Consider the following 12,886-nt stretch of genomic DNA (forward strand, 5'->3'; position numbering starts at 1 on the left):
TATATAATTATATTATTACTAGCTGACCCGGCAAACCTAGTTTTGCCATTTAAATTATTTCTAGGGTAGATAATAATAACTAACTCATCGTGATTGCTCGATTGGTCGTAAGAAAAAGGAATGCCTTTTTTTCTGTTCTGTACAATTTTTTTGGGAATATTTTGTTATATAAACCTTGCCCTAACAATAATAAACACAACAAAAAAAGAATTGTCCAATTTGGTGCGATCGTTTGAACAATAAAGCATTTTGAAGTAAACCATAGATCCTCTTTTATTAATATAGATATAATATTCTTAATGATTTGGTGATCTTGTTTTATCACGAAGAACAATACCGGGATCCCACCTCCATCTACCAAAAACAACAACAAACCAGGAGAGCGACATCTTCAAATCACTGTCATGATTACGTCAAACAAACTCAACACAGGAAATTATCTAAGCAACAATACCTAATATTAAAATACATAAACTATTTAAACATTTTCTTTTTCAAAATTGAATCTATATAACATCACAATTTATGGTTATATGTATTGTGTTAAAAATTATCTAAATGAAAAATACATAATTTTGTCGAACACCCAACAGAGTCTCTATAACTTATTCAATACTGGACTGTGTTTGACTCAGAACTATTTTACCCAGTGGTACTCCTACTATCATTTTCATTTCAAAATATTGGAGTGGAGTATACAGGGTAAGTCGGGAGAAACGGACCAAACTCCAGGTGTGTATTATAAACGTGAAAATAATTTCAAAAAATCCATATGTTTTTATACGATTTGTTTTCATAATATAGCGTAATTGAAATGTTTTGAATAGTTTACCCCTTCTTATCGCGAATGCTGTAGTTATCGATTGTTTGGTCCGTTTTGTTGTTCTGACATTTGTTAGTGTCAGTGTATTTGACGCAATAATACTCACAACTCTCATGTATGGTCAAACGAAAATCCACACGCAACAGTCGAAACTAATTTCCAGCACAAGTTTTCGATTAACGTGTGGTGTGCTACGGTCGATGGTTATTTAATAGACCCGCATATTTTAGAAAATCGTCTTACAGGAGAGAACTACTTATTTTTCTTGCGAAATGAGTTGAAAGCATTATTAGACATCAGAATGCAAATGTATTATCAGCACCATGGAGCTTCCGCACATTTCATTCGTCAGGTTATGGGTTTTTTGAAACTATTTTTACGTGTATAATACACACCTGGAGTTTGGTCCGTTCCTCCCGACTCACCCTGTATAATATGATAAAGTGAAGGCAGATAAGTTAATTCAGATGTCAAAATATATTTTCATGTATAACACTCAAGTTCTGTACATTTTCCCTGAAATTCACAGTGTTGTTGAGATTTATATGTAGCATTCCGCTAATTATTCTTTATAGAGGCTACCCTCCATATTATTCTTCTTCTATACAAAATTTTTACCGATTCAAAACTGAAATTATGGACCTCAGTGTGAGTAGCTGAATTACACACTAAAAATTTGAACAAAGTACAAAAGACAGCTCTTACAAATCATACTCACACTGAGTGCCATAAGTTCAGTTTTGAATCGGTAAAAATTTTGGATTGGAAGGAGAATCATAGTAGAAGAATAATGAACGAAATGCTACCGTTTCACTATACCTTCATTTGTCTTGAAGATTTTGATATTTTAATATTTTGTCGATTTCGGAAACGTGCCGTAACATCTTTATTTTCGAAAATATCTGAAAACAGTTGAAACTGTTTGCACTTTTTTATTAGAAATACGATACCATATTCAACCTTTTTTCTTTTCATCTCTTGCACTTAGTTTGGAAAAAAAACAACTTCATTATTTCAAATATGAATCCATTCTTTTTTTGGTCCCATATCATCCAAAAAAAAGCTTTTCAAATATATATATATATGTATATGCCGATATATCACTTCCTTACTCAAGGCAAAATTACCTTTTTAGTGAAATTTGCAGTTTTGACAGAATTCTATGAAACCATTGACCAATAAATCTCCATCTCTATGATACGAATTGAAACTTTCCGTTCATATAAGTTTAAAGTTATATGGATAGATGAAGTGAGGATCGATAGATACTATTGATCAAACCAAAATGAAAATACTTGTAGACAAATAAACAGGCAAGGACGGTTTGGATTCAATGTATGACTTTCAATTGTGAACGGAAGATCTCTGAGACATAAAATATATGAAGAAAATTTGGATACACGGGCTTAGTTGAATATTTCAGAGAATTTTGTTGAGGATTATATTGACAATATTCCTCCCAGTAAATCGAGGTTGCTTTCTTATCAACAGGATGGCGCACCTGCCCATAATTCGCAACGAACTAAAATCAAATTGAATAGTTTATTCGAGAATCAGTGGATGGGAACTCATGGTCCTATTGCCTGACCAGCAAGATCACCAGACCTTAATCCCTTAGATTTCTTTGTGTGGGGATATGTTAAAAATGAAATTTTCAAGACTCCAGTCATGAATAGGGCTGATTTAGAGCAGAGAGTCAGGAACGCCATCAGAGACATTTCCCCAGTTATGCTGTTGAATTCAGTGAATTATGTTAGAAAAATAAGTAGAATTTGTTTACAGAATAATGGAACTCACTTTGACAGTGGCTGACCTTGCGGTACGCTTAGTACGCTCAAGCGTAGGGCCCCGAGATTCACAGGGGCCCCCGATCGTATCAACATTTCTTCAGAAGAAAAATTCGTCCTGCAAGTGAAATCAAAAAAATATTTCTGCCTCTTCAGAATAACGTAAATTGTCATAGTCGCACGAAACGCAACCAGACCTAAAGCAAAATTCAGCTGCTAGTAAAAATAACATTAGAATATCAGGGCAAAGGTTCCGCACACTCATTATTCCTATTCGCCTACAATAAATTGCAGTAATGGTGGCAATAAAGTTTGCGGCGTCCCTTTGAACTCCTGTACCTTTAGGTACATGCAACCCGAGTGAGGAGTGCAAGTGCAAGACACTTGTTTGGCATTTCTTAGTTCTAAACATTAGTCATATCAGACACTTCCTTCTAAAGGAAGAAGGCTGTGGTCATATTCAAAACCCTAAGGAAGATTAAAATAGTAATGGTGTTGATGGCATTCCGTATTCGTTCTTTTCGCATTATAAGATATTATTGTGAAGAACTATGCAGTGTTTGTGTTAATGAACACTTATTATTCATCTTTGGACTTCTAATTCGAAACATAGTTCTTAAGGTAAAGTATGTTTTATTGCTTCAGTTTCATATTTTGAAAATCCCATTCTTCCATATTGTTTTTTGTTTTAATACCAGGTTTCTCTGATATTTAAAAAATAATTTTTCATTCTTCAATCAGGGAATTGATTTCTTGTAGTGGGAAAAATTTCGTAAAATCTTTCTATTAATTTTTACTACATACAACATATTTTATTATTAGGTATAAAGAAACAAGTATTCCAAACCGAGTTTTGGGGTGTTTTCAGCATTACATTTTTCGATATTCCAACTTTTTTATAGTGTGTACATACGAGAAACTAATTTTTGGCCGAATTTTCACGAATATTTGATTTGATTTGAATATTAAATTAGGAATAGCACAAATAATTCCAATTAATTGTGTATATTTACCAATAGATATTATTTCTATATCTCCACAGTAAACAGTTGCATCTGCAATATTCATGCGAAACCATGTCTGACCGACGTTACCTGAGCGGTTACCAAAAACGAAAGCTAAAGGAAAGTAAAGAGCAGCAAAAAACTAAGCATGCAAAACTGACCGAATTTTTTGCACCAAATGAATCTAAAGGGCTTATTGAAAATCAAGAAAAAATTGTTCCCCAAACCATACAAAATGTCGACGAACTTTGTGAACCTAGTTCTTCACAACGACCTGCGGAAGAAAATAGAACGCAGGGTTTACAGGAAAGAAATAACGAATCTATGAGCTTCTCTACTGAGACTGTAGGGGAAAAAACTATTGATGAAGTAAGCCATTCTATCATTCAGACTGACACGGAGGTTGTAAAAAATTCGGAGTGTAGCGGGGAAATAATTCAGAAATTAGAATTTGATAACACTACTGATAGGTATCAGGATTTAGCCTTTTGGCCACAATCTATTGCCACTAATGAAAATAAAATTTTGAGAATGTGTCTACATAAAGATTTTTCATATTTTCAAAATTGTAACCATGATAACAGGTATCCTCGATCTGAAATGTTATTCGGGAAGCAAAAACGATGTTTCAATAATTCCTTTTTCATGAGGACCCTTAAAAATTGTCAAAAGATAAAAAGGGATTGGCTTTGCTATTCACTAAGTAGTGGAAGGATTTATTGCATTGCTCGTAAATTGTTGTCCTCGGTAGAATCGAAGTATAAAACCGGAGTAAATGATTGGTCCAACATTACACGATTATTGGATATGCACCATGAAAGTAAAAATCACAAGCAGTTAATGTTGACATGGTTTGCTAGAAAGGAAAATAAGAACACCATTGACCAACAAATAGAGCAGCAAACCAAACAGGAAGTAGTCTACTTCTACAAAGTATTGCAAAGGGTTGTAGCAGTTTTAAAATTTTTGTGCCAGAGAGGCTTGGCATTAAGAGGGCATGAATAAAAATGGGGCTCACCGAACAATGACAATTTCATGGGAATTATCGGGTTAATTTCAGAATTTGATTCATTTCTTCAACCCCAACCTAACAATAAGAAAATATTCGACCAAGAGTTCATTAGTAACACTAAAATTACAGTGGAACCCCCAAGGAAAAAAGGGATATAGTGCAATGTACCCGCTGTCAGGAATATGGACACTCAAAGACTTACTGTTTCAAACCATACAACTGTGTGAAGTGTGGTGATCAACATAACACTAAAGAATGCCAGAAACCAAGAAATACTCCAGCAAAATGTGCGCTATGCGATGGTGACCATCCGGCAAACTACAGAGGTTGCTCTGTCCATAAAGACCTTATCCAAAAACGAAACTCAAGACACAGGTCAAACAGAATAACTAATCCCTCAAACATCAACGAACAGCAAAATAAAAACTACCAAACTTATGCACAGGCGACACAAAACAAGCACACCTACACAAATGAAAAACAAACACAGGAAATAGGTTCACAACTCGTGAAGTTCCTAGAAGAATTCAAGAACATGTTTTCCCAAGTGATTAATCAAAACAGCATGATTTTGAATCTGCTTCAATCTGTCATTCAAAAGATAAATTAAAAATGGATACTAAAATATTGAGAATTGCAACATGGAATGCATATGGTCTAGCAAACCATAGACAGGAGGTGATTACCTTCCTAGACATTAATAAGGTGGATGTACTACTAGTTTCAGAAACTCATTTTACCGAATTGAAAACCATTTCTATACCATACTTCACCTTGTATCACACCACCCATCCCGACGGTAGAGGACACGGCGGGTCTGCAGTTATCATCCGGAACACAATCCCACATCATGAACTAGACAAGTTCCAAACCAGAGAAATTCAGGCTACGACAATTCAAATAAACTCCAACATAGGAAAGCTCAACATCTCCGCTTTATACTCCCCACCACGACACAACATCTCTACAGACTTGTATAACCAGTTCTTCAACACCCTAGGAAATAAATTCATCGTGGGAGGCGATTGGAACGCTAAACACACCCATTGGGGTTCCAGGCTCATCACCACAAAAGGACGCAATCTACTCCGAGCTATATGACGGATGCTAACTACTGTCACCTAAGCACTGGGGAACCAACTTACTGGCCAACCGACCCTGGGAAATTACCTGATTTACTCGATTTCTTCATATTGAACAACATTCCAACCCAAACTTGTTCTATAGAATTCAACTACGATCTGTCATCCGACCACACACCTGTCATCACTACCATGTGCCCCACCATAATAAACATGAGTGTTCATCCCAAGTTGACCTCAGCACGAACAAACTAATTCATGATAAAGGAATGATTGAAGTTTTCTCGAATTTATACATAGCTCTGAAATTCTCCAAATTATCTATTATAAAGAATAAATATAGAACTATTATGAAGGAAAAAAGATTGCAGTGGTTAGGATTATGTACTTTCAATTGAAAGTGATTTAACGAAGAGTATGGAGTATGATGCTGCAATAAAAGAATTCGCAGATTTGAAAATAAGAAGAAAAAGTACAATCGATTAGTTTTTCAGCTTTTCATGTTATATTTTATTTTTATTTTTCAATTCTATGTTCATGTTTGTTTTCTTTTTTGAAAGGAATATCGTGAATTTGTATTTTGTACCGTATTTGCTCTGGTAAAGTTGTCTACTTTTGTTTTTATTCCAATTATTCACTTGTTATATTTGATGTACTCTGTTTTATCAATAAAATTTATGTTTGTGCTGAAAAATTCGAATTGTCATTAAAAAATTGTTTTGAAAGAAATTGAAAAAGTAGAGGGGGGCCCCGAAAGTTTTCAAGCGTAGGGCTCCGGAAATCGTCGGTCCGCCACTGCACTTTGAGTACTTTCTATAAGTTATATTAAAATTTATCATAGAAATTCTGTTCGATATATTCATTCCAATTGAGTGTAAAATGAATTACATGATTTTATTGAAGTTATAGGTATTCAGCTAACAAATGGAATTATATGAACGGAAAGTTTCAATTCCTATCATAGAGATGGAGATTTATTGAGAGTGGACAATTTTGAGGTCAATGGTTTCATAGAATTTTATCGATATAAAAATTTTACTAAAATGGTGATTTTACCTTTAGTAAAAAAGTAATATATCGACGTATATATATTTTTGAAAAGATAATTTTTTTTTGATATGAGGCCAAGAAAAAGAATGCATTTTAATTAAAACAACGAAGCTTTTTTTCCACCGTTAGTACAAGAAATAAAAAAAAGTTGAATATGGTATTCCCAATGGAAAAGTGTCTGTAGAAAGTTTTTACTGATACTTTTCAGATATTTTCGTAAATGAAGACGTTACAGCACATTTTGGAAATCGACAAAATATCAAAATTAGGTCATTTGAACAGATGAAGATATCGTGAAACGGTTTTCAGTTATGGACTTTTCATGAAATCGAGCCCTCCTTTCAACGTTTTTACCTATCTAGTCTAGAAGTACCAGAAACAGCCAAAATCAAACAATTTGGGATACCCTGTACATACCAAGACTTTTTTTTATCTGTAAATGACAAGAGAGTAACTTAAAAATACAAACTGAAATGGCCTGAACCTATAAAAAGGAAAACCAATGTAATAAGTAATAACTAAGTAATGTTATAGCTGTTTATATAACGAGATTATTATGCGATTTATAATGGTCGAGGACATTGCTAGGTGACGAGGCGATAGCCGAGTCATCCTCAATGTCCGAGACGGTGTTAAATCGCTAAATATCGAGTTACATTCAAAGCTTTATCGTATCATTGACAACGGCGTTGCGAAAATAAAAACATAGTTTTATGTAATTTCAAAAAGTTGAGTTTTTTGTGGTCTTTTCGAATAATAAAACAGATTTTCAAAATTTCGATTTGCAGGGTGTTGTTTCGAGGATTCATAATTTTCTGTTAACCTAGACCTGGATTTTCCTCGCGGTTATTGCATGATACATTTGAGCTTCGAATAAGAAAAACTTTTGCAAAAGATGAAAAAAATATTCCAAGTGGTTCATCTGATATGGCCTCAGGAAGAAACGAGCAAAATTCATAAAACATCCCATATCTCGGCTACTAAAACAGCAAGAGCCAATAAATGTAGTATCTCCAGAACCACCTCGGTGCCACCTATATACCTGTTAAGTATTCCCGTTTACCAATGAAACACCATATATATAATTCTACTCCAATATTTTGAAATGAAAAGGATAGTTGGGAGTATTGTTCTGAGTCTAACACAGTCCAGTATTAAATTAGTTGTAGTGACTCTGATGTGTGTTCTTCGTGATGAAACAAGATATCATCCAGTATATTAACGTTCTATTATTGATTTATTCGCTTATAATTTATAGAGGTGTTCAAAATTCTAATTTTTTCTTAAATTTTTTATATTTTATAACCATCATAAAACCTACGGTGAACAGTTTTTCAAAAAAAAAACAGACAGTATCTGAAGGAACAATATTTTGCATGGTTTGTCGACAATTTCGATCAACATCATAATAAATAAATATTATTTCACACCCATCATGGCCGCTCATGGAATGAAAATATCGGTTGAATTATAAAGTTATGAGGACAATATTGGTTTCCTCCCTTTTTTAACGTGTTGATGACTATAAATTGATTGTTTATATATAAGATTTCAGCCTTGAGAAACTAGATGAGTTTCGAAACGTCGGCAATGTAACAAGAAATTTAAGAAAGATATTTGGAGTCCAGATTCTTTTTATTGTTATTTTTAAAATTTTTTGTTTTGTTGAATACGTTAAAACTGTATGGCCGTGTGAACCGGCTATAATTAGAGATGTTATTATTTCTCAAGAATTATTTGCTCCTAATTACCCTTTTTTTCTCAAGTTGAATATTTCCTCAAACTTCTCCTCAAATGTCATTTGATATTTGTTCAGAAGATTTGTGTATGTGTTTCCGCTCAATGTTCTTTCTCGAATCCCGAAACTTCCTGATTCAAATACAACATCCAATGTGAAAGGAACTATTCCCGTTATTTGGGTAGCTACAAAGTTAGGGTTTTTCTAAATTTTTTACGTGTAGTCTCTGAATAACTAATGAAGTATACTCACTTCTTCATCTTTCAACAAATTTCCTGCCAGCATTACCCTCTTTTTTGAATCTTTTCTATATTGTACTAAACGTAGCGAAGATATAGTCACTTCTCTCAATAAATGGAGGCCAGGAGTTCTTGTTATAAGAAAAGATTCACTATCAACGAGACCTGTAATATGGAAAAAAACATATTATTTCGGACTATTCTTGGGAAATGGTTCAAAAAAATTTCCTTCTTTTCTTATAAAAATCGTTGTGGTATAAAACTATACGAGCCCTATGATATTGTATATATAGAAATAAGTATAATTACAGAAATTTTCATTAAGTAATGTAGATATAAATTCCGAAATAAAATATAAATAACTAGATGATAGATAGAAGAATTTTAACGAACATAACCCTAGGAGAAATACTAACCGTGGACACGTGTTTCAAACTGTTCCCTCATTATCCTACGTTTTATGTAGATGATACAAAAACTTTGAAATCGTACAATGGACAAACAAGTTGATTAAATGAGTTAAAGACTCGTCGATGGAGTGAAAGTTTCCTCTAGCAAAAATTCAAAGAATTCTTGAATCATTTCAGATCAGTGATCAATTTTAAATCCTGGTGCAGAAAGTTATATTATTCCTATATGATTTGGCGAGTTTCCAAACAACTTCGTTTTATGCAATGGAAGGTTAAAGGATTATCTTCCACTAGCGTAATAGTTTTGAAAGTATCCAACTTTCGAAAAAGCATGCCAATTGGTTGAACTGTGGCTTCAAATCATAATATGCGGGAAGGAGAGGGCCAGAAGGGCGCTCCAAATTTTGTATCTGAATTTTCAGAGGCGCTAAACAGCTGTAAGAAATTTTTTCTTACATCACGAAAGCTCGATCTTTCCATAACAGCAAGAATTGGTTTCCTATTCCAAATTTCCATTCAAAAACATTGAATTCGAATTCTCGTCAGTGAACACCCACTTGTGTGACAGTTTGCAAGAATGGAGAATATCTTTTTCAGAAAATAATTTCATTTTATTGCTCACGTTTTTTTTTTTATCGAACCTTGTCCATTCTGTTCCAATCGGCTATTCGCGTTGCAAATAGCGATACACACTCTCGTGGCAGCCAGAGTAACCCGAATATGACAAAGCAAAGAATTTCTGTGAGGCTGTATCCTTACCTAAAACTCAAACTTGTAGTCTTTACTTTTGCACGCTTTGTCATATTTGAGTGTTTTTTTTAATTAAAATAATTGGTAAACATATACAATTTTAACACTGTTACAACCTAGGATTACTTTCACTGTTTTAACAAACCGAAGCACCTGCCGATACCTACCACCTAGATACGAATGATAATACACTGAGAAAGAAGTCCTTATATTCACTTTTAATCTATTTAAACAACAAAACACGCTTCCAAACTAAACAAGCAAAAAACCATTATAATACGATTAGCTTTCAAGATTATGAAAACAATAGCCAAAGCCAGACTATAGTTTCGTATATCGCTGCAGTCTTATTTTGCAACTCGAATCTTTGCCGATTTCCAAATACAACAAGCCTTTTCACGCTGAACGCGAGAAATGGAACTGCCCTGCAGGTACATCAACAGAGCGTTTACTACGCAGCAACTTCAGCAGTAACTGATCGCAGCATCCAATTTCTTCTTCTGCATCTCTGCTCGTTAATGATAACCTAGAATACCTGGATAATGGTACTCTTATGCGGCAGTTCGTTTTGATCATGGGAAAGTTTGATAATTTGAGCAGTGTCACGATGCGTATGGAAAAGAGGTAGGAGGACATACTTTTTCAACTCGCAATTTTGAACTCAAAAATTAACGAATAATAACAGATTAACCTGTCTGAGCTGAGGATTCCCTTGCGGAGGCGGCATCATCAGTGAATATCACACTTAAATTTCGATAATTCTTCAGGGTTCCTTGCTTGAGTGTACTACTGAAAACAGAATCTGGCTAAACCGTGGATTGCTGACCGCATATTGAAGATGATACGCCGTAGAGAATCACTTTGGCAGTTTTTTACAGTTTCGTGCTGATGAAGATTACGACATCAACCGAACATATTCGAACTTATTATCATTGGATTTTGAAAGATGTGTTGCCCCCTCAGTACAAAATTCCGCTGGCATAGTAAGTTACTACCTCATAGATTGGGACTGCCCATATTTTGTCCGAGACATTCGCATCTACTTTTGTAGATGAACCCGATAAGACTATTGGTCTGCTATCTGAGCCACTTATCGAAGAGGTCCACCATGGGTACGATTTCCGAATCAGTATGACTTATTTTTTCTTAACGCGAACGGCTCACCAAAAAAAAAACCAGCTCTTCATTATGCTCCTTATTCACTATTTCCATATTTCCGGGAGATCAATGATAGAACACATCTATAGTCGAGAAGGGCGATGAATTAAATTGAATTAGCGTCGCAGAGTTTCAGTGCCCACTATATCATATAAATTCTACAGAGAATTATTCACCATCAACTTTCTGATTTTGCCTTAGTAACAGCATGGATTACTACCATGCCGCCCCACCTTAACCAACTTTCTCTAGCGATGATGATTCGATCCAAGATTCGAACCAGTATTAAGGGTTGAGTACCGATGTAATATACCTGGATTTCTCCCGTGTATTCGACATGGTTCCCCACAATCTATCACTGAGATTGGAACACTTTGACATTCGCGGGAGCTCATTGAACTGGAGAAGAACTTTTCTGACTGATCTTTCTTCCGCGTCAGAATTGAAAGCACTCATTCTTACGAAGATCCCAAGATAACCGGTGAGGGTTACACCGAGGTGGGTTTAAGGACCGTTTTTTTTAAATTATACAGGGTGTTTTCTAATTGAATGTCAATATTTATGGAGGTGATTTTTGGGCCCATTTTAGGAAAAAAACTTCATATGAATATATATCCTAAACGTCTTATCTTTTGAGATACAGGGTGGTAAAGTTTTCAAAAATGGATCATTTTTTATCAATATCTACAATACCACTTCAAATATTTCAATGAAATTTGTCATACATATATACTATGAATCAAGAGGCTTTTTTTTATGTATCACTTTTTTTTTAATTTCGACCAGTGGCGTTCGTACGTAATTTGACCTACCTATTTTGGCAGACATTGATGGCACGCCACAGATTTTCAATGAAATAAACATTATTTTTGAAATTCCCAATCATTTTTTACCAAAATTGATCACTTGACTTTTTTTAATCCGATTCACGGTTTCCGCTTAAAAAAATAAAAACCGTTTCTTTACATGATTATAACAATATCCTTAATACATACATATGACAAAATCACCAAGCAGAGACAGTAAATTTTATTTTTTAGGTGAAACCCGTAAGTCGGACTAAAAAAATTCAAGTGATCAAATCTGCTCATGTCAGTGGCGTGCCACTAACTGTCTAAATAATACCACCCTGTATCTCAAAAAGTAAGACGTTTAGGACATATGTCCATATGAAGTTTTCTTCTTAAAATGGGCCCAAAAATCACCCCCATAAATATTGACTCGAAACTGTTGAGAGGGTCCTTGTTGGTCTGGGTTAAAGAGACTCAATTCAACAAAATGCCGACGTTTCGATTTATTTAAAATCGTCTTCAGGGCTCTACAATAGATGGTACACATTAAGACATTATTTAAAGAAGGTAGCATTACAAATCAACAAGAAAATATCAGAACAATTGGGAAGGAAACATATATAAAAAGTTTTGTATACGAACAAACTACTAAAGCAAGCAAACATTAAAGAAGGGTAAGGAAAAAAAAAAGATCGAAAACATTAACAACTTGGTTACATATATATATATATATATATATATATATATATATATTTGTCCAATAGACGTTTCCAGTCCCGATACGTTTCTAAGGCGACCTGAGACCCACATGATCCGAATGTTTTCTTCGAGTATATATGATGAAATAACGTTAATGAGAATTATAACTCCTTAGGCACACTTAGAGGGGAAAAGAATTCCTTCATTTAAAAAAGTAGCATAATCGATAATATTTTCCAAACCCGAGACATTGCACCAACTTTACAATCCCACATATACTTCAGCGGTAAATATGGCCAACGTTCATGATCCCGGCGCTGTTGCCAGTCTGACGGGACTGGAG

The 12,886-nt window shown here is 34.4% G+C and overlaps 1 protein-coding gene across 1 annotated transcript in view; it reads right to left on the reverse strand.

The window, feature by feature from the left end:
* LOC123316069 (mannosyl-oligosaccharide glucosidase) overlaps positions 1–12,886 on the reverse strand; it is a 137,846-nt gene that overhangs the window by 63,540 nt on the left and 61,420 nt on the right. Inside the window, exons 4-5 of the mRNA XM_044901997.1 lie at positions 8,749–8,900; positions 8,510–8,700 (exon numbers count right to left, since the gene is read on the reverse strand). Coding sequence (XP_044757932.1) covers positions 8,510–8,700; positions 8,749–8,900 — 343 coding nt within the window. The remainder of the gene's footprint in view (positions 1–8,509; positions 8,701–8,748; positions 8,901–12,886) is intronic.

This window comes from Coccinella septempunctata, chromosome 6 (assembly GCF_907165205.1).
Source record: "Coccinella septempunctata chromosome 6, icCocSept1.1, whole genome shotgun sequence".
In the NCBI taxonomy this organism is placed as follows: Eukaryota; Metazoa; Arthropoda; class Insecta; order Coleoptera; family Coccinellidae; genus Coccinella; species Coccinella septempunctata.